The 27,674-nt window shown below is 36.6% G+C and overlaps 1 protein-coding gene across 4 annotated transcripts in view; it reads right to left on the bottom strand.

The window, feature by feature from the left end:
* ERBIN (erbb2 interacting protein) overlaps nt 1-27,674 on the bottom strand; it is a 107,807-nt gene that overhangs the window by 62,949 nt on the left and 17,184 nt on the right. For all 4 annotated transcript variants that reach the window (XM_088130372.1, XM_088130370.1, XM_088130373.1 and 1 more), the window contains exons 2-4: nt 6,196-6,252; nt 5,018-5,215; nt 267-384 (exon numbers count right to left, since the gene is read on the bottom strand). In XM_088130372.1, the coding sequence (XP_087986498.1) occupies nt 267-384; nt 5,018-5,206 (307 nt within the window). In that variant the 5' untranslated portion in view covers nt 5,207-5,215; nt 6,196-6,252. The remainder of the gene's footprint in view (nt 1-266; nt 385-5,017; nt 5,216-6,195; nt 6,253-27,674) is intronic.

Below are 27,674 nucleotides of genomic sequence, written 5' to 3'. Positions count from 1 at the left end.
TGTCTCCAATTCAGCCTGCTTGCATAGGAAAGTATTATACAGGTTATTTTCTTTTAACTTTAGTTGTGCCATGCCAAAACATAAAGCTTTTCTAAAAGGAAGACGAAAATTGTTTCAGTGAAATGGACTGATTCAAGAAAAAAATATTTGCATGTACTATCACACTTTTGGATCTTTGAACCCAAAGTTATTTTCATAGAATTCAGAAATCTGAATGCCCACTGTTATGTCTTGTTCTTTGGTGTTCATGAAGAAAAACAACTCACCATTTTTGCTGACATCCAGTTCCCTGAGGTTAATGAGATTTGCTATGGATGCAGGCAATGTTGTTAAATCATTGTCTGGCAAACTCAACTTGTGCAGAGACTGACAGTTAAAAAGTTGCTATTGAGACAAAGAGAATAAATAAGTAAAAGTGTTAATGGGGCAAAATACTGATGAATCTTTGAAATGATCTATAAAAAAATATTCTGTTTAACAACTTTGAAAATACAGTTCACAATTTAATATTGTAACATTTACAGCAAATATTGTAATTTTTAGTAACCAGCGCATACCTGTATTTTTATCAAGTAAACACATAAGACACATATGGTTCTGTTCATGTGGTAAGGTTAGACTGGAGTTTGTATTTACAAAAATGGGAGTCTGACAAAAATTTGATTTCCCCCCCACTTTTGGAGATTCCTTGGTGCAGCCCAATATAAATTCTATAAATAATAACACAATTGGAGACAGTTCCTAATATCCTCTAAGAATTCACACTGGTATAGACAAAGCTCAAACACAAGCACTTCCCCTCACCCTCACATTTTCCAACCATCTTGTCTGATGAAGAATTTTGAAAAATCAAAACTTTGCAACAAATCTTCAATTAATCTAAGTACAAGTTCCCTAACCTTGATACAATCCAGATTTATGGAACAACTCCCAGAACTTCCCTGCCAGCATGACCTATTACTCAGAAATCCGGGAGATGAAATTAATACATCTGGATGGCACCCATGTTGGGGAAGGATGGACTAATAAAAACTCTATGGCTTGAAGAAGCAATTTTCAAGGGGTGCCTAGATAATAGTATAGTAGGCACCTCCACAAATTTTAGGGGAAAAGCATTTCAGAGTGTAGGCACTGCCACCGAGAAGATCAGACTGTGACTAGCCACCAGACGGCATTTAGTAATTCTCAGTACATGATGCAGGACCTTCCTGAGGTTTATAATCTGACGGATATCCTGTAAGTCGTCCTTGTTTAGTGACTGCCTCATACAACAACCATTCACAGTTACAACAGTGACGAAAAAGTAACTTTGCAAGCAATCCTTGTATTTACGACCTTCACTTTCCTGTAAAGCAAAGGAAAGCTATAGTAAGATTGTAAGCACAGTTATAGTTTCACTTAGTGACTGCCTCATTTAACAACTGAGTTGCCATTCTCAATTGTGGTTGCTAAACAAGGACTACCTGTAGTTGCACACAAGGCCTAAACAATGATAATAAAAATCGTGAACCTGGCTTAGTAGTTAATGGCAGACAGTGCAGTGCAGAGCACACCCAAATTATGTACCTGTTATTTCTAAGTAAGCACAACCCCATATAGAATAAATCGGAACAAATGAGCTCTACAATTCCTGAACCCAGGAGCCACCCACCCACCATTCTTCATCTTGCAGGATTCAGTCTTTGTTTAATGGCCCTGATCCACCTCATTATTGTACCCAGGCATTGGTTCAGAATCTGCACAGCATCTCCTGATTTGAATGTTATAGAGAAATAGAGTCAAGTGTCAGCACATTTTATGATATTTAGCCCCAAAATTTTTGATGACTCCTCTTAATGGCTTCACAGACACCTTAAATGACATGGGGGAGGGGAGAGAATAATGCCTTGTGGCACCCCATAGCATAGCTGTCAGGGTGTAAAAGCACTCACCCAATATTACTCTCTAAAACTGTCCCACAAGAGGTCATCCATCTCATTATCATCTAATGGCATCTAAGGGCCAGCTTATCTGGCAGACCCGCCCCCCATGTCCCCTGGTTTCTGCCCAGCCAGTACATGCTGGCAGAGTTGGCATGCTCCAGGTTCCTTTAAACAGTGCCATCTATTGGGACAAAGGAAGTGTGCTTCTTTGCCATGGCGCCTGCCTTCTGGAATGAGATCCCCCTGAAACCCATGTAGCTCCCATCCTGTTGGCATTCCATAAGGCCTTGAAGACATGGTTGTTCTCCCAGGCCTTGGGTAAGATGGATGGAGCCCCTTATTGACTATATTTTTGTTTATGTTTTTGTATAAAGTGACCAGATCCTATCTTGTTTTGTTTTGTATTGCATTTTTATGGTATATTATATTATGAGCTGCCCAGAGTCAGTCTGGAGTCAGGCAGCACCTAAATTGAATTAATTAATTAATTAATTAATTAATTAATTAAATCTATCCATAGCTGGTTCCATCCCAAAACCAGGGCTGACCCCAGACTAAAAGGGGTCAAAATAATCAGTATCCTCTATTACATGCGCAAAAATGGAAAGACCCTGAAATACCCCATCGGAGGAATGGCTGGTGAAGATGAAAGAACTAGCAGAGATGGCAAAATTAACTTTTTGATTACAGAAAAATCAACAACTATATTTATCAGTGACTGGAAACCCCTTGTGGGCTTTATGCTGAAAAAAGAGAAAAATGGAACTTGTGATTTATGGGTTTGAAGATTAGAAAAGGTAGCTTATGGAAAGAAGGAAATTATAATGTAACCTTACAGAGAGAGGATAAAATATAAATATATTTATAAACTCTGTCAAATAGATTGGAAGCTGCTTCTTTATAATCTTTTTTTCTTTCTTTCTTTCTTTCTTTCTTTTTCTTTTCTATTTCTATTTTCTTTCTTATTCACTATTCTTATTTTTTGTTTCTTTTCTAATATCTGTATTGTTTTTATCTTGTTAAAAATTATTCAATAAAATTATATTTTAAAAAATAATAATAATCAGTATCCTCCAAGAAATGCAGCTACATAACTAGCAGGCACTCAGGCAGCTTGATCAATCCAGAGAATGTTTTTTCAGGAGCAGAAAGACAACACCCTTCCTTCGAGTCTGGTGGCAGTACTCTCTCATGCAAAGATTCATTCACCACTCCCTGGATCCACCCACTCAAACTCTCTACCTCTGAGAAGCGGAAACTTGCAAGGAGGAAGTATAGGTATAAACCTGACACAAAATTGTATGTACATTAAGTTGGACACCTTAATCAAAGTTGGTAGGCTTTCTCATGCCTACAAGATCCCACTTCCCAGAGAAAGACAGATAAACCCTAACCTTAAATTTTATCTGAAAAATTCTGTATCTCAAATTGGGAAGTGATAATCACTTAAGAAGTAAAAATGTGGCTAGGATCACAAAATCAACTTATACAAAACATTCAATCACATATTCCTGATTACAGTGCACATTTTAAAACTTCATTTATATACAATTTGTCACCTTTGTAAGGTTTGTTGCCAATATGAACATTTTGATCTCCCTAATGTACATCTTAAATATGTTTATTCTGTGATTTTAAATCTCCAGAAACATGGGAGTTGACACCTTGAGTCCTAACAAAAAACAACTTGGAATTAATAAAATCAAACTAGGGACAGAAGTATTGGAAACCTACTTCATTATACTTAGGGCACTGAAACAACTTATGTTTACTATCATTCTGTAGTATATGAGGCTTTATTTGCTAGGATGCTGCAGAGGGGAAAGGCATAGCAGTCAGCTGCTCATTATGAAACATCTGTTTCAGCTGTTTATCCAATAGTTTTTAATCTGTTTAGCTTTTGGATCCTGAGACAGAATGTCTGAGTGACAAGAAGCTGCTTTTCAACATTACACTTTTTGCTGATTCAGTCAGTAAAGGGAAGTGAAAAAATGTTTATTTGCATGTGATTACATTGCAATGCCATAATGATCTGGATGATATTATGTGGACCTGTTTTATTCAGGTTTTTGCTCAAATATTGGACCAAGATTGCCATGGTCATCTTGGTAAATTATCTAATTCTTTTACTATTTAGTATTATCAACCAAAATGACCTACAGCAGCAGAGCTGCGCAAAGCACCTAAAACGAATGCTTCACAAAACATGCCAGTGTGAGTGAAGCACCTTTTGTGAAAATGTGAAAAATTTTGGAACGCCTGCTTAGCTGCATCAAAAGCTATTCCTGCATATCTCTGTGCATGTGTGCATCTGCATGCACATGCACAAATGCTTCAGTTTACTAGTCACTGCAGTGGAAACATCTGGACATGTAGACAATTAGTAATAGCCTTCAAAGATGCTATGCATGCCTTTCAGCATATGATCTGCTTTAATGCTTTAACAGTGGTTCTTTCTTCATATTAACAAGTTTTCTGAAGTGCCCCATCCTGAGGCATGGCTAGACCTTGAGATCAATATATTACAGAGGTTATACTCTATTCTACTGTGTTGTGTTTGAAAAACAGAACTCAGGACTACTATTCAGTATGACCACTTTATTTTAACCTTTATTATTTAGTGTCTACAGGAAGCCTCTGGGAAGGGATTATCTGAAGCAATGGTGCTAATATGCTTCACTTAGGAATGCACAAAACCTACTGCTTGGATTCTGAACCTTACCACCAATCCACATTCAAGAGGGTCATTTAGTAATTTTTTTAAAAACTGACACTTCCAAAAATGGAAATAGTCCATAGTCTTGAATACTATGAACTATTTTCTGCTCCATAAAATCTACTGTGTTTGGACCACTCACAATGCTAGGACAATAATCAAGAAGGAGCCAAGCAGCCATGGTTCATTTCAGCAAAAATGAGGTGTATGTGTACAGGACCTTAGAGTTAGTTTTGTCATATCAGCACTCTTTCCCTGAGGTACAAACATTATAAAACTACTAGAAGATTTACATTCCCTCTACCTGCCTTTGTACCCAAAGCATTTATGTGAGGATTCACTGTTATTCATTTATATACAATATTAGAATGCAACATACCTTTGGAAGCTCTTCAATCTGATTAGCATCTAAATAGAGTTCTTCCAATGTCTTTTCAAAAGTAAAAATTTCCTTAGGCACCTGCTCCAGGCTGCAGTGAGAGTAATCAAGTGCAGTCACAGTTTCTTCTTCTCCACGCAAACAGCGGCATGGGACCAATCGCACAAACAAGTTCCGCTTTGTTGTCATTTTCAGGCACTGTTGTGAGAAAAGAAAGAAGTAGCTTAAAAAGAGTAACAAGCCTAGGAAGTTGAACAAAATGTTGCCATATATTTACACACATGAGATATGTTTTTAAAGGAAAGACCCTAAGTACTAAGAAAGTTCAAACTTTTACAAATTTTGTTCATGCATTTTCTTGAATAAAATTATCTCTAAACAGAAGCATCAGCCTCTTTATACTAATGTATCCTCCCAAAAAAGACATGTGAAAGTCAGCCATGTAACTATCTTTTTATTCATCTTGAACAAAATCTGATTAAGAACATAAATAGATACCCTTAAATTGGGTAGCTGTAGCTATGGTTTCATTATCTTATCATTTTGTTTTAAAATAAAAATTAGTGGCAACCTATTACATCTTTCAGAGTCTCCACTTTTAACAGTTCTTGGATATACATCATCAGAATAGAAAACTATGTCATACCAGAGATGTGGATCTCTGGTAGCCAGTTTATTTTACTTATAGTGTAGGAAAGCAATGAACACTAAACACACTGTAATTTGGCCAGAACATCTCCTGCAAATGGCAAAACAAGGGAATGTATGGCATTTAATACTAAAGAGATACTAGTATTAATCTTAATCACATATGTAAATTACTACATGCTTTCTGAAAATTAAGCACTAGCATTCATGTATATGATGCCTTGCCTTCCCCCACTTCTCCCTCTCCCCCATTCTTTGCTATGTACCTTTATTTATGATGTCAAGGGTCTAATGACTGGAGAAACAGAGAGGGTATAACTAAGGCTTTCTCATTTTAAGAACAAAAAGTTTTTAAAATTTTAAACTATGCATTTAAAATTGAATAGCTAAATTGAGTAAGATGTTCTTTCATTTCCTGATTATTCTCTAACATTACATTAGTATCCCTAACTGCTATATCTATTTCAATAAACAGCCTGACTGAAATATTACTTGTTAAATAATTAAATGGGATAAACAGTCATGCTTACCACTGGATTATGTTTTTCTCCCTGTGGCTTCTTCCCTGAGCTTTCAAAACCAACATTCTGTAAAAGGAAAATGATAACCTTAGTCAAAAGCATAACTGTACAAAATATCCTGCAATTTTCCATTTATTTTTTGCTTACCAAAATTCTTTAGTTGGCATACATTAAAAGGATTAAAATATCAACAACAAAAAAACAAGTAACTAAGTTATAAAATCAAACATAAAACTGAATAACAATTTTAAAAGACACTAAGATATGTACAGTAAGAGAAAATCTATAAAAGAGCACAAAATGCCCTCACTTGCTACCAAGTGAGGTAGCCTCCAAGAATATCTGTCTTCCAACAGTGACTTCATATTCTGGGTAGGTTTTATATGGCATGAAGCAACCCAATCAAACATTTTATGAGAAAGAGCCAGAGTTTCTTAGGGCAGATGTGTCAAGTTATGCCAATAAACAACAGTTGCCCAGCTTCAAAGTCAAAAAGCACAGGACAAAAACTTTGTTAAAACATGGGAAGAATGAGAGCCAGAAGAGCTAGAATTAAACTATGGTTGGTATACAGCGCATATTGGATGTCTTGTTGCCATCACCTGTTTCAATGGCTTCTCCCTAGTATGCAATATGTAACCACATTCTATTGAGAACCTAGATCCTACTCAAGCTGTACCAAGTCAAATGCCAAAGACATTTTGCCAAAAGCTTGCCAGTAAGCCTAACAATTTAGAATGTTACAGCTCAGCACAAATGCTTTCAACTGAGTCCAAAAACTGACTAGAAACTAGTGAAACTAAGTATTGTCCAAAACATCCAGTTCTAATTAACACCCTTGGTCCCCTATTTTGGGCCAACTCAAGGCAGCCCAAAACAGGATGTATTGTGGAGTCCTTGGGGTTCTCTGAGCTTGGCTGTTTTTTTGCAAACGTTTCACCACCCGGCTAGGTAACATCTTCAGTGCTAGAATGAGGTCGGGTTTGCTCTCTGTTTATATACAGTGGCATACCCTGGCAGTGTTGGTGGGGGTTTTGTTTTGTTTTGTTTTATTTTTCCCCTCTGGTAGTTCCTTGATTAGGGTATTGTTTACTGCTGATTGTATATCTGGTGATAATCTTGGTGTTAATCTCTGCTTATATGGGTAATGACTGCTGGTGAGATGTTCTGGTCTTTTGTTTTCCTTTTTATTGTCTCTTTTGAATAGTGCGTAGATGTTGTTTATCTCTATGTTCCTATTGACGGCTGTCTTGTCTGAATACCAAGCTTCCAGGAATTCCCTCGCATTTTTGGATTTATTTGGATGTGAGGGATTTAATTTGGAAGAGAGGGAAGGAAGTAAAGGATTCTTTGTGCAATAACGAATTGAAACTGAATGCAAACAAGACAGAGTTGTTATTGATTCCAAGAAACAGCCATGCTTTCAGGATTTACACAATGGTAATCAGAAGATTCAGTTATTATAATAAACTCTTTATAGGGTGGCCCAGATGGTCCAAAAGTTGCAGCTGGGAAGAATGAAGCAGTAGAGTTGAGGATATGTGCTTTCCAAAGGTTCCCTGCACTAAAAAGGCTGCATGGATGGTGGCTGTCTTCCAGCCCCAGTTCAGGATGTTCACAATAGGACCAAGTTAACTATATGACCAAGTTAGTTACAGGACCATTTTCTGCCAAACATGGAAAGAGACATGGAAAAATAAGAAAAGTCTTCCAAAAAATCTCTAAACTTAGGAGTTTCCAACCTCACACTGGTATGCCATGTAATAAAGGATGCCAATGGACAGATAATAACTGATATCAGTAAGATCTAACAAAAATGGAAGGCGCATACTGAAATTCTTTACAGTACTGATGTCAACATCCAAGATACCTTAGAAAATATTCCATACTTAGAAGAGCATCTAGTACTAGAAGATTAAGTTAGAACAGCACTCTGGTCATTATCAAGCCAGAGGGCTACTGGAATTGATGGAATATCTACAGAAATATGGCAAACAACAGAAGAAGAATCGGTAAAAGTTCTAAGCAAAATATGGCAGCAAATCTGGAAAATGACATGGTGGTCAAGAGATTAGAAGACTTGGCTACATACCAATACCAAAGGAAGGAGATTTCATAGAATGTGCAAACGATCACAGGACAGCCTAAATTTCACATGCTAGCAAAATAATGCTTAGAAAGGGAGATGTCAGATGATCTAGAAATCTACAAGTTTTAGAAAAGGCCGAGGAACCTTATTACCGATGCACACTGGGTAACTGTAGAAGCCAAAGAATAGCAAAAATAACTCTACTTAACACATGTTCTTATTGGTTGATTTCTGAATTTTAGTGCCCCTCTTGTTGCTTGTATTATTATCTGTATGCTTCAACAAAACAGTTCTCAGCCACAAATCCAGTTTTTCAAACCATCTGACTAGCGGCAAATGCTGGAAAATGGAAGCTGTGGTAGTGGGTGGGCTCCGGCTTGGCTAGCCAGTTGATACAGAATAAAGGAGGACAAAGCCTGAGGTGACAAGTAAGCTTGGGCCTGGCCAGCTAAATGGTGAACGTATGAGGTTGTAGTGGTCTCCGTGGACCACCAGTGATCTGCAGACCAGAGTTTGAAAATCTTTGGTCTGGTAAATAAACAATTTTTTTCCCCAATCTTAATTAGACATCTAGACAAATTCCCTCAGATTAGAAATATCCATTCCATCATATAAATATTTGTTTTTAAGTTCACATCAATATATAAAAAAAGCAAAATGTTTTTGATCAACTTAAAGAAGCCTAATTTCACAGTGATATCTTCCCTCAGCACTTAGGAAACAGAGGATTACATATTCTTTTTTCAAAGAGGGCACAACTGTTTATAAAAATAATCTATTAAAAAAGAGAAGGGTCTTTTTGACAAAGAGGATACAAATTAAGGATTTTTAAAAAAAATCTAGGAATCATCTAGGGAATCTAGAACTCTATATGTAAAGCCTTCCAAGTTTGCCTGTCAGTGCATGGTTCAAGATCTCAATAACATATTTGCATATATAGCCTATGCATAAATATATTCATAAATTTTACAGAGGAGAGGGACTGCTCACCACTGCTTGTATAGATTAATTCTACATGCAAAGTTGTATCTTCAACAGAGCTATTGGAATTTATTTAAAGAGATTTTTAAAATATTCTTACAGATTGACTATTTTCATAGTTAATTCAGAAGTCATGAACAACATATATTAATTAAAAGATTTAAGTAACAGGGAAAGTGTGAATTATATGTATGAATAATGCTTAACTGAAACATAAAAAACTACAGTAATAATGCCAGCTAGACAGAATTCTACTTAATAGAAATTTATATTTTTTACCTAAGACAATGTGTATGTATGTACAAAATATAAAATGAGAATACCAACCACATGACAGATTTTATCCTGTACAGTTAGGTCATTTGGACTCAATATAAGAAGTGAACAGTAGGGCATGCCATCCTGTCCACAATGTAATTCTTATATCTCCCAAAGATTGAATTCTTTTTCATATACTTCAAAATATTAAAAGCATTTCGCGGTTATTTCAGTGAAAGATTTCTTCTAATTCTGGGATACTTAAATTGTTTTTTCCTAGTGATACATCAAGAATTAACAATAAAGGTATATTTTTCAGGAAATCCTCAAAGGAATCAGGCCAAGGTACTGGTGCTGCTTCACAACTTAAAAAAGCAGCTCTAGAGTATCTTATTAAATAGTACAATTTGCTGGTACAATTCAGAATTCATAGTTCCGTGCATGATGGCAAGCTGTCCTGGTCCAGAGGCAGCACAACAAGCCCAAACCATGATACTGCCACCCAGTTTCACAGATGAGATAAGGTTCTTATGCTGGAATGCAGTGTTGGCCTTTTGCCAAACATAATGTCTTTCATTCAAGCCAAAAAATTCTATTTTGGTCTCATCCATCCACAGAACATTCTCCAGTAGCCTCATCCACATGGTCTTTCTGAAACTGTACATGGGCAGCAATGTTCTTTTTAGAGAATAGTGGCCTTCTCCTTGCAACCCTGCCATGCCACTGTTGTTCAGTATTCTCCTGATGGTGGTCTCATGAATACAGTCACTTGCCAATGCAAGAGAAGCCTTTAGCTCCTTAGATGTTACCCTAATTTTCTATAAGACCTCCTAGAGTATTACATGCCTTGTTCTTGCTGTGATCTAGATGATCTGCCTGACAGTGGACTGGTGGAGTCTAAACTCTTTGGAAATGGTTTTGTAATCTTTTCCAGGCTGCAAAACATCAACAATTCTTTTTTTGGAGGTCTGCAGAAATCTCCTTTGTTTGAGCCACAACACACTTCCACACACCAGTTGTGAAGATCAAACTTTGACAGCGAATACCCAAAATTCTGTTCTTTTAATAAGGCAGAATCTCCCACTCTCACACCTGATTATCACTCCACTGACTGAAACACCTGACTCTAATTTCTCCTTCAAATGAACTGATAATCCTAGAGGTTCACATACTTTTGCCACGCACAGATATGTAGCTTAGGATCATTTTCTTCAATAAATGAATAAGTATAATGTTTTTGACTCATTTGTTTAATTGGGTCTCTTTATCTGGTTTTAGGACATGTGTGGAGAACAGATCACATTTTAGGTAATATTTATGCAGAAATATTGAAATTCAAAAGGGTTCCCAAACTTTTAAGCACCATAATATATAACTGGTTTTAGATAAAAACCTGTTCTTATCTATTTAACATAGATAAGACATATCTATAACATTCTATTTAAAAACACTCCTCACCACAAAAACTCAGAACATTTACAAAAGTGGGTTCTGGTAGCATTATTCTTAAAATTTCAAAATAAAATGTTATGGATTTAGTATCATATAAGAATGAAGTTCTGAGATCATTGCAGGCTTCAGTTTTTCAATATCTGGAGAGTAAGTGTAATTGACCTTTATGAGACCGACCTATAACAGACACCTGTAGGATTGCATACCAAATTCTTAAATCCAAAGCTTGTAGACAGCAAATGAGGGTTTTTTTTTCTTTTTTCCCTTGCAACCCACTACAGAACAGTTATTTAGGCATTTTCTCTCAAAATACATTCTGAAGCCCTCCACATCCTTTTGTACTATTATTTTTAATATGCTTTCGAAGTCACTGCTTACTCATTGCATTCAAAATTCAATTTCCTGAGTTTCCCATAACTATTTCCCTCCTGCTTTTTAAGAATTGTTTGACTCCATTTGTTTTATAAAAAGCATTATTTTAACAAAATCTTTATACACTTGAATCTAAACTCTCACCTACAGAACTTCCTTCCACCCAAGATGATCTCCACAGAATATAAAACACTTTTTTATGTACTGTCTATAGTGCCTTAACATCTGTACAAGAATTAGAGTAGTTGCTCCACCTTTAAGTAGAAGTTGGAAAAATCACCACTTGGCCCAGGCAAACAGACTGCACTATGGTATCTTTCCTACCTATAGAAAACAGCTTTCTCACAGGATTGGGCCTTTAACTTTGTGTTCCTGGCAAAGGCCACTAGCTGAGAATTCTATCAGTTTCCTGGAAATGGAACTTAAAATAATTTGCTTTGCCTCATTGGGGTTGCTTAGAAGCCTTTGGGCTGAGGACATCCCACTTTTTTTTTTTTATCCATAGATGGGTTCTCTAGGACTTTACAGCAAAAGACTCCTGGCTCTTGTCAGGCCTCTTGTCTACTAAGTGAAAAGCATTCCATACTGCTTTCACTTTCAACACAGATACTCTGCACTAAGCATTTTGATTCTAAATTTAATTTACTGATCAATTTGATACACTGCTCTCTATCAACATTATTGTACCATCATGTGGTCCTTTACTCAGCAATACTGTACTTACTCCATGCCTCCATATCTGCCATGTTTCTTATCCAACCAGTAAGATAAAACCCATCCTGAATACAAGTGCACCTATCAGTTTCATTATTCACTGTGTTCTCAGAAGGGGAACCGTCCAGCATTCTGGAGATTTATCCAATATACAAATCAAATCAGTTTATTACAGCCATAAGGCCAATATACAAAAAACAATCACTTTGATTTTATTTCTCTCTCACATGCAATGTGCAATAGCACCTGACAAGCTCTTTTAGACAGGCAAACTCAGGAAACAAAAACCACTTGGATTTCTGGAAAGATCTTTATTGCTAGTAAGGTAACGTAGCAGAACCCTGGAAGCTTATTAAATTCTCCCACTCAACTTATACCTAATGTAATTAAGATAGAGCTGCTCTGAATCCCTTTCTTATGCTTCCCCCTTCTCTGAGGACTACCTCAGGGTAGTACAGGTGGTCCTTGCTTAGTGACCACTCATTCAGTGACTGTGGTCAGCACTTGGCCACTTTGGCATGGAATTACAACGGTCACAGCATCCCACAGTCACGTGATTGCTATTTGCAACCTTCACTGCCAGCTTCCAACCAGAAAAGTCAATGGGGAAGCTGGCAGGAAGTTGCAGGTTGCAGTCAGGTGACATGACAGCACACTTAACAACCGTGTGTGATTCGCTTAACAACCACAACCAGAACTGCTGTCGTAAATCAGAGCAGTCATGTGAGTTTTCGTTTTATGACCATGTCACTTAGCAATGGAGTTGCGAGTCCTAATTACGGTCATTAACTGAGGACTACCTGTATCTCTTTTGCAATGGTCCCTTTTCCTCCTCTACTTTCTCAGAGTCTGTTACACAACCTGTCATAGCATTAATATTCTCCCCAGCTCAACTCAGAGTAAAAACCTGAACAGCCTACCAACTTTATTGCTGAAACATTTTGGAAAAGTCACTCACAAAACAAAATCTCATCAGAAAACACATATAGCACAATTTGGCAGTTAAAGGCAAAAGAGAAGAGAGGGAAGAGATTCTACTATTATACTCTTTCTTACATTTACAAATGACCAGGCTTGTATGTTCAAACGTCATAATTTTTAATGTGAAAAAGTAACTTCTTAAAGTGTTTTCAATGAGACTGTGTTGTTGGCCAAACAATGAATAAACTCTTTTCATTCTAAGTTGAACATTCCATTTGTTTGATAAGGTACACTACAGGTTCAGAAAATAAAACACATAACACATTCACCTGTTTAATTTCTCCTATTACCTTTCCTCTTATAATTCATAGATTCTTTATCTTTATCTTTCTTGAAAATTAGTGGCCCCCTATGCCACAACATCACAGGGAATGAATATCAGATACCTAAATACTCCTCTAATTTCTCTAATTTCAGCAACAAACTCCGCTGCTATATTAAAACTTAATATATATTGCAAAAAACTACTCAATTCTTATAATTGTACAAAGAGATTAAAGTACTGTATTTTTCCGATCATAAGACAATACTTTTTTCTAAAATCCTTACACTAAAAATTGAAGGGTGTCTTATGCAAGGAAGTAAGCTGAGGAGAGAACCGTGCAGTTGCAAAATTGCCCATACTTTGTCCCTGCAAACAGGCTTCCTCCTATTGCTAGTCTCCAATCATGAGTGAAATAGCTTGACTCTGCAAACAGGCTTCCTCCAATCACGAGCCTCCAATCACAAGTGAAACTGCTCATACTGTCTCTGCAAACAGACTTCCTCCAATCACGAGCCTTATGTAACTGACGTCAGCTGATGCTGAACAAACCAACTGGAGGAAGTCTGTTTGCAGAGACAAGCTCTCGGCAGTTTCACTCGTGATTGAATGTAATCAGTTATGCAAAAGAGCCTGGAAACAGAGCTGCAGAGAGACGGTTTGGACCTCCTCCCACCGAGTATATCAGGTAAATGTTACCTAATTACTAAATAAAAATGTGTTCTGCACTATCTTTAAAATATTGATTTTTTAATTTTGGGTTGGAAAAGTGGGGGTCTTCTTGTACATGGGGGCGTCTTATTAACGGAAAAATACGGTACTCATATGTCTCCAAAGAGTTTTTTCCCCCTACTGTACATTCTCCACATTTGCTTAATAAAACTATTATACCCTTTTTAAAAAGGAACGACTAAGGTAATGAATGCTTCAGGAGATTGAATATAATGGGTTTTATGTAAGTTACTTAATATTTTCAAGAATGACTATAGTGTCATTTGCATATCATACAATCACTTAAATTGCTGAATTTAAATTTCAATATTTAAATTTAATTGCTGAATTTAAATTTCAACAGGACTGTGCTCTGATCCAGATTTGAAGGAGAAAATACAATTCAGAGCCCACACGGGTGTGCATATTGCATCTGTCAGCACCTCCTTAAGTCAAATGTGTCTTTTCCTGGGACCATATGCAAGCCTATTAAAAGAGACAGCTTCTTTAAGGACCTGCTGATAGGATCAACCTGGACACCCACATCACCTTCTCCCCTTGAATGTGCATTCATGAACAACCTTCTATTACAATATACTGGATTATAAATTTTTGCAGTGCAGGTATACTTTGTAACTCTCCATTAGAATATTTCTCCCTTTTTATATAATTGATGAAAACATTTATGAACGATTTCAAATTCATCACTTTTCAACAGTGTTTGCAGATGACGACTTACATATTCCAGCTAGAATTTTAGGAAATATTGTTAAAGAGAACAGATTATGTAAAAAAAATGAGCAACACTCAAAAAGAACTAACACTGCTTCTCTACACATAATTTTGAGAGTATAAACAAGCATACAGATATGGGTAATCCATTAGATATTTTGTACTTGAATTTTCAAAAATACCCATCCTTTGAAAAAATTCCTTGCCAAAGATTCTTAAGCAAACCCAGCAGCCATAGGATAAAAGAACAGGTGTTCTTATGGATTGGTAACTAGTTAAGGAATAGAAAATGAAGAGTAGACATAGATGCACTCGATTCATATTGGAAGGATGTGCAAAACAATGTTCCACAGGAGTTAATGTTGAGACAGTTTCTTTTACTTTACTTTTAAGGATATAGAGAATGAGCAATGAGGTTTGCTGATGATACTAAGTTGCTAAAACAAAAAAGGAACTGCAAAGAGCACCAAAAGGATCTCTCCAAACAAGCTGAATGGACATCAAAACGCTAAATATAGTTCAACATAAACAAGTATAAAGTGACAAAAACTTCAAATTTCACATACAACAATAGCAACTAAACTCACAGTTATCTATTAGGAAAGGGATCTTAAAAGTTGTGGTAGATAGTTCAGTGAAACTGTCAACAAAAAGAGTATTAAATTTAGGATAATTAGGAATGAAACCAAAAATAAAACAGCCAGTACAATAATACCCTAAAGTGAGGCAGCACCTCAAATACAGGGTACAATTCTGGTTACCACATATCAAAAATAATACTACAGAACTGGAAAAGGTACCAAAAAAGGTAATCAAAATCACTGGGGCCGTAACAGCAACTCTATGAAACTACAGAGATTAGGAATTTTAGCCAAAGACGACCATATGATGGTGGAACACAAAATCCTGCATCGTATGAAAAATTAGAAGTTTTTCTTCCAGTCAATGTTAAAGGAATATTAAATGTGGGGAGCTTCAGTTTTAAGAGGAAGCACTTCTTTATACATTGTAGACAGCTTTGCACTGAATTTGAAGATAAATCCCAATTTAGATAATTTTAAAAGGCATTGAGTACAAATTCATAGAGAAATGGGTTGTCAGACTTCAAATCCAGCATGACCATAAACATCTTATCTCCAGAAGCACAACCCATATTCAGGAACTACATAATTACTGAAGCTAACAGACTTCACACTAATGGATAAAGTGTTCGTTGTAGATAAACGGAAGCCATATATGCACAAAATGGTATGATGCAGAATAGTGAAATCAAGCTTTCAGAGCTTTGTCAGGCCCAGAGTTTGAATCTTAAACCTCTTCCTCACACCTTTTCTGGTTGAGATTATAACATATCTGTTCTAACATATCTGTTCTACAGTGATTCTAGTAGTACTGCTTCCCATTTACCAGCTTCAGTCCTTACATGAAACGTCACTGGCTACAGCACTGATGGCTCTTTACTGCACCCTGAATGAAAGACATGGTAAATGACAGGCAGCATGGTATAAATACAAGTTGCTACACAGCAGCAGTGGAACAGGCTTATTATCTTTCTGACTATGCTTGTAAGCTTCTGAAGGCATCCAGTTCGTAAATGCATTATACAAAATGCTGAACTAGATGGGTCTTTAGAGAGTAACATGTAATGGTTAAGGCACCAGGCTAGAAACCAGGAGATTGTGAGTTCTAGTTCTGTCTTAGGCACAAAGCCAGCTGAGTGACCTTAGGTCAGCCATTTTCTCTCAGCCCTAGGAAAAAAACAATGGCAACCCACTTCTGAAAATCTTAAGAAAATTGCAGGGTCTAGTCTAGGCAGTCACCAAGAGTCAACACTGACTCAAAGGTGCAAAAAAAAAAAAAGAGAGAGAGAGATGGGTCTTTGCTGAATCTAGAATGACTCTTATGTTCCTTTAGATCAGTGGTCTTCAAACTTGAGATACCAAGTAATTCTTCTCAATGTGAAAAATCAGCATGGAACCCATTAAAAAATTAGTTTCATATACTGTAATACATTTTATTTGAACAAAACTTTACAATTAATGTCGCAATACTACATTTCATACAATGTCATATTGTATGAAACTGTCATGTTGAACCCCTGGATGATTCTCACAGACCCCTGGGGCCCCAGAGAACACAAACTGAATACCTCAGCTTTAGATAAATCACTAGCACTTTGCAACATCTGATGTGCAGGTGGCATTTTTAATGGTTACATTCATGGCTAATGAACTTTATACCCTATATCTGGATCCAATGCATTTTAATTTCTGTAAAGACAAGGAATTCTTCTGTCCAAATGTCAGGCTTTATTTCCCAGACAGGAATGAGCCACATAGGCAAGTTATAAGAAATCCAAGAATTTCTGAATACAGGTAGTCCCCACTTTAAGAATGAGCTCTGTTCCCAAGGTCTATCCTTAAGTTGAACTTGTATATAAGCTAGAACAGTATTATTGTATAATACTGTATAAGTAGTATTGTGTAACTAATTAGAACCATTGTGTATTCAACTCAAATTTTGCTACAATAAGTTCCTTTTCTATTCTTAATTATGGGTCATCTGTAAACTGGGCGTTCTTAACCCAGGGACTACATGTAGTATTTGTTGTTGTTGTTGAAGAAAGAAGCCATAACAAAAGAATTCCAGCAACTGCCATGACTCAAGAACAAGCCAAACACATACATACAGACACATACAAAAACAAAATTTGAAATCTCTTGTGTTTGGTTTTCCTTTCTGCTCTATTTAATGGACTAGTCGGCCCCCTTTTGGGTGGGCTGGCTGAGTCACCCTCTGGGGGAGATGGGCGGCATATAAATTTAATAAATAAATAAATAAATAAATCTCCATTTGTCCTTAATTTTTTTTAACCATCAGATTTCCTATCACATTGTTTTGCCCTGGAAACTCTCTCACACCAATTTGGAATTCTTGCTTACAGTTGTTAATTAACACATCATTTTATCTTCCTTCATCTCAATCTTCTCAGTTAAAGTATATCCTCTGATAAATGCGGAGTACTCATACCTAAAAACTGAACAAAATTAATCTATGGCTGCAACACAGCCTGGTCATTCCAGTGCATAGCAAAATTCTGAATTCTGCATATAATAGAGCAACTAACCTGAGAAAAAAATAGAAGAAAAATAGTAACTGAAAAAGTTACTAATTAAATTTTTCAAAATATTATAAAACAAAAAATAAACATCATATAGATGTACTAAGAGTATGCTTTCTGGAGAGAAGTACAAGTAACAAAAATATTTTCTCCCAAAATATTAAAATGTATTCAATGTTAAGGCTGAAAAGAATTGTATGAAATTAACTGAAAAAAAATATATTCAGAATAAATATTTTTTTCATTAATCTTGTAATAGACATGTTACAAGAAAAATATGGCCAGGCTATTGTTTTATTCCGTTATCTTCCCTCACTTTTAAGGTGCATTTTCAAAACCTCAGCTCTCTTTAGAATGATTTTCCCAATTTTTAAAAAGAATGCATTCAAAATTACTAAGTGAAAAACAATAATTAACTGGCATTTCTAGGAGATCTTTATATAAGATTTAATAATTTAATATATTTTCAATCACTAGCATCTTAGAAGATATTATTTATGTATATATTTGGTTTTATTGTATTTTATACTATTTGTATTCTACTTCAACTGATATTATTTGTTGTTTTTACTGTAAACTGCCCAGAGTCACTTCCGCGTGAGATGGGCGGTGTCTAAATTTGAAATATAAATAAATAAATAAACAAATAATATAAAATTTAAAGTATCTCTGTAGCACTCACCAAGTGGCCCTCTATTCACTGGGCATAAGACAATTAAAGATTACATTTTGTAGGAATCATCAATTGATTAATTCATTAATTCACCATGGGGACGCGGTAGTGTAGTGGCTTTATGACACTGGAATTGCTGGCCAGAAATGGTCGACACTCCAGCAGTTCGAGCCCAGTTCCGCATGATGGGGTGAGCTCCCATCATTCATCCCTAGCTCCTGCCCACCTAGCAGTTCAAAAGCATACCATCTGCGAGTAGATAAATAGGTACTCCCATTTTGGTGGGAGGAAACACTGGCAGCGCTTTGCGCGAGGTACAGGAACCAATAACGACACAATCAACAGATTACTGGCAGAGGAAGAAAGCCCGGATGATCTGACTCGCCTGCGACCACTGCTGGCCAAGTTTAGTTAATGTAATTGTTAATATGTAATTGTTAGTATAAATAACATTGTAAGCCGCTCAGAGTTGCTTGTAAAAGCAAGATGAGTGGCCATATAAATATGATGTAATAATAATAATAATAATAATAATAATAATAATAATAATAATGATGACATCCCCACCCACCCCCATCAGGCCAGGTTTTTTAAAATCTGAAGAAGCAGGCAGGTTAGGACTAACCAGGAAAAAAGAAGTGTGGCAATATTAGAGGTTTTAAAAGATTTCTGTGCCTTAGTGACATGGAAGCCACAAAGTTGGTTCAATACAAAGGGATGGATTACTCAGAAAGCTGACACTATTTATGCAAGCATCAAGTTGTTTTTCTAGTCTTGTCTATACCAACCTTATTCTTCTAGCTACACACTGAAAAAACACATAAGTTGATTTCCAGTTCAAAAAATAAAAGAATTTTAAATCAGAAAATCCCTAAACAGTTAAATATACACTTTTTTTAATGTATTATAATTAACAGAAATGTCTGTGACTGCTATGTATACTCCATCCAGCATATTTAAAAGTTACTTGCAATGAGAAAACTGTAAGCTTCTCTTAATTAAAACTTGCCAGATATAATGCCAGAAAAAATGTCTAGGTGAAATCACATTTTTCCTTGTGTTACCTGCCTTGTGTTACCAACTCATCCATACCAAAAAAAAAAAAAAAAAAATTGCTTAGCCTTTCCATTACCAATAATGTGATACCAAAACTGTGTTAACTCTATGCTTTCTTTTTTAAAATGCTCAGACACACAAAACAGGATGTGGTTACCTTGACTGAGAAGACTTAAGAAAATTATAACCTTGTTTTATTTTTATTTTTTTGCTTACCTTGTATTACATAAAATAATTCTGTGGAATTCCCAGTTTCAAGCAGCAGACACATGCCCTTAAATTTGTTTTACATTTACAGCCATCCTTCCCCAGGTGATTTATACCACTGAGATCAATTTCAATGAAATATTGCAATTTGCCCAAAGCCATCCTATAAGCTTTGGCAGCCAAGTAAAAATTTAAACCTAACTGACTAAGGTGCTCCAAATATGTTAAAAATATAAACATGATTATTGTTAAATGCCCCTACACTAATATTTTGTCTCCAAACTTCTTTCAATCATGCTATTTTGGAGTCCCTTATAGCTCTTCTGTTTGTAGATTTTTGGCCTGGTCAACTGACTAGTCAGATTGTTGAGAAAATGAGCAACAATTTTACCTAACCTTTTTACTGACTATATTCATGCTGATAAAACATCCTTGAACTCTACATATGAAAGAAACATTATAAAACTCTTAAAATGTTTTATGTTTACTCTTGGGGTGGCTCCAGAAGGAGGACTCATACAGTCATACTCCAAACAAAAAATCTGATGGGCAAGTATTCCCCACTTGCGTTTTCTTCTCAGGGAAAAATGAGATACAAATTTTATAAAATAAAAAACACCTTCTTCAGATAATGGTATGCAGAAAGTTAAAAAGAAATAGTAATAAGAAAGCAAACAGAGAATGCAAGTGGAAAACAACAGCACAGGTCAATAAAATAAATGGTAAATACTGTAATGTTATGTGAGAAAGACCTTGGGAGAATGGGCGGAGAGACAATGCCTAAGGAATGATCAGATAAGAGACTGCATAGCCCACAGCTGGATAGTGGGTGGGGCAACAGGCTCAGAAGAGACCCTCCCTAATTTCTCAGGCTGTAAAGGAGACTGGGGAGTGGGACAATTGTACTTTCAGACTTGCAAAATTCTGTTAAAGTAGCCTTACAACAAAGTAGAATTAGCTCATCTGGTCGTGTTTCCTGTCTGGTCTACCTAGTAAGGTTGACAAATACTCCCTCAAGTCAAGTTCAGTGGCTGGTATTTACATGGACATGCCATGAGTTTTTTTGGCAAAAATATGGAACTAGTTTGTCATTAATTTCTTCAGGGATATATTTTTTTTACTTTTCAGACCAGCCTGTAACACTTGAATTTCCTGATGGTTTCCTATGCAAGTATCAAACAAGTTGAATCAGCAAAGTTTAGCTATGTATTGATAACTGCTATGACCCCAACTCCCATAAAATTCTGAATATAACACAGAACAATTACACTATAAACTCTTTACCTGTTTATCTAGTGTACAGAGTTGCAAATTTATTATAAACTAATTAGCAAAACTACTTGCATGGTTTGAATAACAAGACCCTGGAAGCACTTTTCACAGTATGCTTTACAATTCAGCTAGAAATTTGCTTCAGCAAATGCACACATTAATTTTCACAAACATTTAAACTGAAGATCATTAGATATGTTACACAGAATGCAAACCCACGGAATACTTTAACATTAAATATTTGTTTTTTAACTTTACTAAACCTATAGATAATTCAACTTATTTGTAAAATTTGTAGATATTCTGATGTATTGCTCTGAAAAGTTGAATAAATTATCTTCAGTTCAGTATTCTACAAATTTGAATGTAGCCCAAATCTATGTATGTTTATTTAGAATTAAGTTTCTCTAACTTCAATGAAATTATTTAAATTATGAAGAATAAATTGTCAGTGGATTAAATTTTAAAATCTGTATCAATCTGCATTTAACATATTTATGCACAAGTAGTCAATTAAACAACCACTGCAATGTCTGATTAATTTTATTTAATTTATATATTACAAAATATCACCGTTCTTAGAGGTCCACAACAATTAACCCTTTAAAATAGAATGAGTAGGCTATCTGTCAGTGGCCAAGGGAAGTATAATTTCTTTTAAAAATATCGGTAGCCAAGGGCAAGAGCAGAGCTATAATTCTATTATTGAAAGAAAGTAAATTTTTTGTTTCCTTAATTGAAAAAAGTTAGGTGAGGGGGATCATTGTATAATTTCTATAGGCATGCTAAGCCTATCCAAATCTCAATACAACAGGTTTTGTTTTATGTTTGTTTCCTGCTGAAAATTAGTAGAAAATTGCACTGCTATTGTTCAGCAGCTTGCCACCAACTTTCAGTTGTATGACTTCTAAGGGCTCTTACACCTTCCAAAAATGAATATTGTGACTGCATAAGTATTGCAACCTGCAGACTCATGTAATGTCTTTAATCAAGTTGCAGCCTTATCAAAAGGTAAATTATTGTAATATACCCAAAAGCATGATGTAAATATAAAAACACAGAATGATATAAATGTGCACATCTATTCAGATACCCGTATTTAGTATTGTGGAGTCCTTGGGGTTCAACCCTGAGCTACACATATTACAGCTCAAAGGAATTGCTGATAACACACTTACAAAAAAAAATCCTTTTCATATAGATGAACTTAAAAAAAAAATCCTCTGTATTACATAACTTAAATTCTGGATAACTCCCAATTGAATACAACTATTGTATGTTTCCATTCCTGGATACATACTGACTCCTTGCAGGGTCACAGACAATTTACTAATTCAATTTATGCCTTCATTATCTGCTTTTTTTTTTACATTTAAATTGTCATTTGAAAACAATGCTCTAATAGAAATCAGTTTCATTAAAAACTTAACTCTTTTATATGACAATACAAAATTGCAGAAAAGAAGACTGTCAATGAATATTTTAGTAGTCTGTTAGATGGAATATTTATTCTTACAATAACTTTACCATAAGTGTTATTAATAGTTTTAAAGCAGTCTTCAATCGAATTCCCACATACAAACAGTTATACATAAACACACCAAAGTTTTCAGTGTTTTTTTAAAAAATACTAATGCATTTATTATGCAAAGAAATACAATGATGATGGAATTAAATGCTCAGAGAAATGTTTTTCCCCCAATTCCAATATTTTGCAACTTGGAAATAAAATCTTATACTATGTCTCATCTATTAAACAACAATATAAATTCTCCCAGTGTGCTGCTTCACATACTGTACTATATTTTTCCAGCATTCCCCTAACCAATTTAAGGCCATAGTAAAATGATATACTATAAATGGAACAACTAAGTATTTGTGAACTCTATTAATCATCTGTAAGAGAAACATATCACGATAGCTGCACAGCACATGAAATTACATGCCATGTGCTACTTGGCAAAACTTTCTTTCATTTTAAAGAAACTCTTCCTGATAAAGATTTGGGTTTTTTTCTTTGTTGTTTTTGTCTAGCCTTGACATGGATATAGTATGTTATAGATGCATGTCAGCATTCAATATTATTCTTCCATGCACAATTCAGAAAGGACATAAATATTCAGCACAAAATCACATAGTGGGTACCAAAATAGATGGCAAATGGACTAATTCTTCAGTTTTCCCTAAATCAAATGCTCATATTACAGAGAAGGAGTGAAAGAGAAATTGTAATGAGATGCGCACAAAATATGTGGTTGGTCCCACTGATCCCAATAGGGGTCTTCAGACCTTCCTCCCACAAATCTGCTGCACCTACCTTGCACATTCTAGGGCAGAGGTCCTCAAACTTTTTAAACAGGGGGCCAGTTCACGGTCCCTCAGAATGTTGGGGGGCCGGACTATAGTTTGAAGAGAGGAGGAGAGCCACCAGACCTGGCATACCTGTCATGTACAATAGTCCGGCTCTGTGATCTCCCTCCTTGTGTATCACCTGCAGCTCCCAACACAGCCCCAACACTTCCGCTTCTGACAGACAGCAGTGGCGGCCAGTCAGACGGGCGGGCCGGATAAATGACCCTGTTGGGCCGTATCCGGTCTGCAGGCCGTACTTTGAGAACCCCTGTTCTAGGGAGAGACAATCCCCAGCCGCTTTACACCCTGCCAATGATTTACCAGCAAGTAGGTAAATGGCACCCTCTTTTCTTCTACAGCCGGACTTGGCAAGAAGGCTTGTGCTAAAGCTTAGATCACTTTTTCCAGAATAAGCACACCGATTTATTCATAATTTTAATCTTTATTAATTACATAGAGCAAAGCCAGAGAACAAGAAAACTGAAGAAAAAAAGGGAAACGGAAATAGATTGAAATCCACTGTGGGCAACTGTAATATTTATTACAGCCCAATAATATAAATATAAATCTATGGGAGAAAATGTGAGGAATTGGTGTTAAATTTACATTGTGCTATAATTTAAGAGAGAACTTTTACAAAATGATGTACCAATGATATATGACACCAGCTAAATTGTTTAAAATATATAAAGGAATATCAAATCAGTGTTGGAAATGTGAAAAGGAAGAGGGGACTTTTTATTATGCATGATGGACTTGTGAAAAAGAAAAAAAATGGGTGTAAATCAATACAATGGTGCAAAAGATATTGTGGACTAATATGATGATGAAACCAGAATGATTTCTATTGGACCTTATGGATAAGGTATTAGAAAAGAAATATGGGAAATTAATATGGCAATGAAATACCTACAGTGGAAGACTGGATCATAAAATTAACTGAACTTGAAGAAATGGCGAAACTGACCAGCTTGGTCAGAAAAAAAACAACAAAGATCTTTTTGAAAGACTGGAAACCTTATATGAACTTTTTGTTGAAAGAAGAAAAGATCAAATTGATGATTTTGGGACTTGGAGACTAAAAAGGCATGAAGAAGGTAGAGAAAAAGTTACAATGATAATTACTCGATAGAGGGAATGGCGGAAGGCATAATTCTATGTTTTTTTCTTTTCTTTTTTCGTTTTTTTCTGTATTCTTTTTTTCTTGTTGTTGTTGTTGTTTAGTCGTTAAGTCGTGTCCGACTCTTCGTGACCCCATGAACCATATTGCGCCAGGCCTTCCTGTCCTTCACTGCCTCCCTGAGTTTGCTCAGTTTCATGCTCATTGCTTCAGTGATGCTATCTAACCATCTCATCCTCTGCCGTCCTCTTCTCCTTTTGCCTTCAATCTTTCCCAGCATCAGGGTCTTCTCCAAAGAGATCTCTCTTCGCATTAGGTGGCCAAAATATCTGAGCTTGAGCTTCATTATCGATCCTTCCAATGAGCAATCAGGGTTGATTTCCTTTAAGATTGACTGGTTTGACCTCCTAGCAGTCCAGGGGACTCTCAAGAGTCTTCTCCAGCACCACAGTTCAAAGGCATCAATTCTTTGGCGCTCAGCCTTTTTATGGTCCAGCTCTCACAGCCATACATTACTACTGGAAAAACCATAGCTTTGACTATGCGGATCTTTGTCGGCAAGGTGACGTCTCTGCTTTTTAATATGCTATCTAGGCTTGCCATAGCTTTCCTCCCAAGGAGCAAGCGTCTTTTAATTTCATGGCTGCAGTCTCCGTCTGCGGTGATCTTGGAGCCCAAATAAATGAAGTCTGTTACTGCTTCCATTTCTACCCCTTCTATTTGCCAGGAATTGATGGGTCCAGATGCCATGATCTTAGTTTTTTTAATGTTGAGTTTCAAGCCAGCTTTTGCACTCTCCTCTTTCACCCTCATCAAGAGGCTCTTTAGTTCTTCTTCACTTTCTGCCATTAGGGTGGTATCGTCCGCATATCTGAGGTTGTTGATGATTCTCCCTGCAATCTTAATTCCGGCTTGTGATTCTTCCAGCCTGGCATTTCTCATGATGTACTCTGCATATAGGTTAAATAAGCAGGGTGACAGTATACAGCCTTGTCACACACCTTTCCCTATTTTGAACCAATCGGTTGTTCCATGACCGGTTCTAACTGTTGCTTCTTGGCCCGCATACAGATTTCTCAGGAGACAGGTAAGGTGGTCTGGTATTCCCATCTCTTTAAGAATTTCCCACAGTTTGTTGTGATCCACACAATCAAAGGCTTTTGCATAGTCAATGAAGCAGAAGTAGATATTTTTCTGGAACTCTCGTGCTTTCTCCATGATCCAGCGAACGTTGGCAATTTGATCTCTAGTTCCTCTGCCTCTTCGAAACCCAGCTTGTACATCCGGTAGTTCTCGGTTCATGTATTGCTGAAGCCTAGCTTGTAGGATTTTGAGCATAACCTTGCTAGGATGTGAAATGAGTGCAATTGTGCGATAGTTTGAGCATTCTTTGGCGTTGCCCTTCTTTGGAATTGGAACGTAAACTGACCTTTTCCAATCCCGTGGCCACTGTTGCGTTTTCCAAACTTGCTGGCATATTGAGTGCAGCACTTTAACACCATCATCTTTTAGTATTTTAAATAACTCAGCTGGAATACTGTCATCTCCACTAGCTTTGTTGTTAGCAATGCTTCCTAAGGCCCACTTGACTTCACTCTCTAGGATGTCTGGCTCAAGGTCAGTGATCACACCAGCGTGGACATCAGGGACATTAAGATCTTTCTTGTATAGTTCTTCTGTGTATTCTTGCCACCTCTTCTTAATCTCTTCTGCTTCTGTTAGGTCCCTGCCTTTTTTGTCCTTTATCATGCCCATCTTTGCACTAAACGTTCCTTTCATATCTCCAATTTTCTTGTAGAGATCTCTAGTCTTCCCCATTCTATTGTTTTCCTCAATTTCTTTGCATTGTTCATTTAAGAAGGCCTTCTTATCTCTCCTGGCTATTCTCTGGAAATCTGCATTCAGTTGCTTATATCTTTCCCTTTCACCCTTGCTTTTCGCATTCCTTCTTTCCACAGCTATTTGTAAAGCCTCATCAGACAGCCATTTTGCTTTCTTGCATTTCTTTTTCTTTGAGATGGTTTTAGTTGCTGCCTCCTGTACAATGTTACGGACCTCCGTCCATAGTTCTTCAGGCACTCTGTCTACCAAATCTAATCCTCTAAATCTATTCATCACCTTCACTGTGTACTCACAAGGAATATGATCTAAGTCATACCTGAGTGGTCTAGTGGTTTTCCCTACATTCTTCAATTTAAGCCTAAATTTTGCAGTAAGAAGCTCATGATCTGAGCCACAGTCAGCTCCTGGTCTTGTTTTTGCTGTCTGTATAGAGCTTCTCCATCTTTGGCTGCAAAGTATATAATCAATCTGGTTTCGGTATTGACCATCTGGTGATGTCCATGTGTAGAGTCGTCTCTTGTGTTGTTGGAAAAGAGTGTTTGCTATGACTAGCTTGTTCTCTTGACAGAACTCTATTAGCCTTTGCCCTGCTTCATTTTGTACTCCAAGGCCAAACTTGCCTGTTATTCCGATTACTCCTTGACTTCCTACTTTAGCATTCCAATCCCCTATGATGAAAAGAACATCTTTTTTTGGTGCCAGTTCTAGAAGGTGTTGTAGGTCTTCATAGAAGTGGTCAACTTCAGCTTCTTCACCATCAGTGGTTGGGGCATAGACTTGGATGACTGTGATATTGAATGGTTTGCCTTGGATACGCACTGAGATCATTCTGTCGTTTTTGAGGTTGTACCCCATTACTGCCTTTCCCACTCTCTTATTCACTATGAGTGCAACTCCATTTCTTCTAAGGGTTTCTTGCCCACAGTAGTAGATATAATGGTCACCCGAATTAAATTCACCCATTCCCGTCCATTTCAGTTTGCTGATTCCCAAGATGTCGACGTTCAATCTTGTCATCTCATGTTTGACCACATCCAGCTTGCCTTGGTTCATAGATCTTACATTCCAGGTACCTATACAATATTGTTCTTTACAGCATCGGACCTTCTTTTCGCTTCCAGATACATCCACAGCTGAACGTCCTTTCGGCTTTGGCCCAGCCGCTTCACTCTTTCTGGAGCTACTTGGAAATGCCCTCCGCTCTTCCCCAGTAGCATATTGGACACCTTCCGACCTGAGGGGCTCATCTTCCGGCGTCATATCTTTTAGCCTTTTAACATTGTCCATGGGGTT

Source organism: Python bivittatus, unplaced genomic scaffold (genome assembly GCF_059951505.1).
Source record: "Python bivittatus isolate LINGU-HERP-01145 unplaced genomic scaffold, Pbiv_v1 ctg000850_np1212, whole genome shotgun sequence".
Classification (NCBI taxonomy): domain Eukaryota; kingdom Metazoa; phylum Chordata; class Lepidosauria; order Squamata; family Pythonidae; genus Python; species Python bivittatus.
Note: the sequence above shows the minus strand (reverse complement) of the source record. Positions and strands in the feature narration are given on the sequence as shown.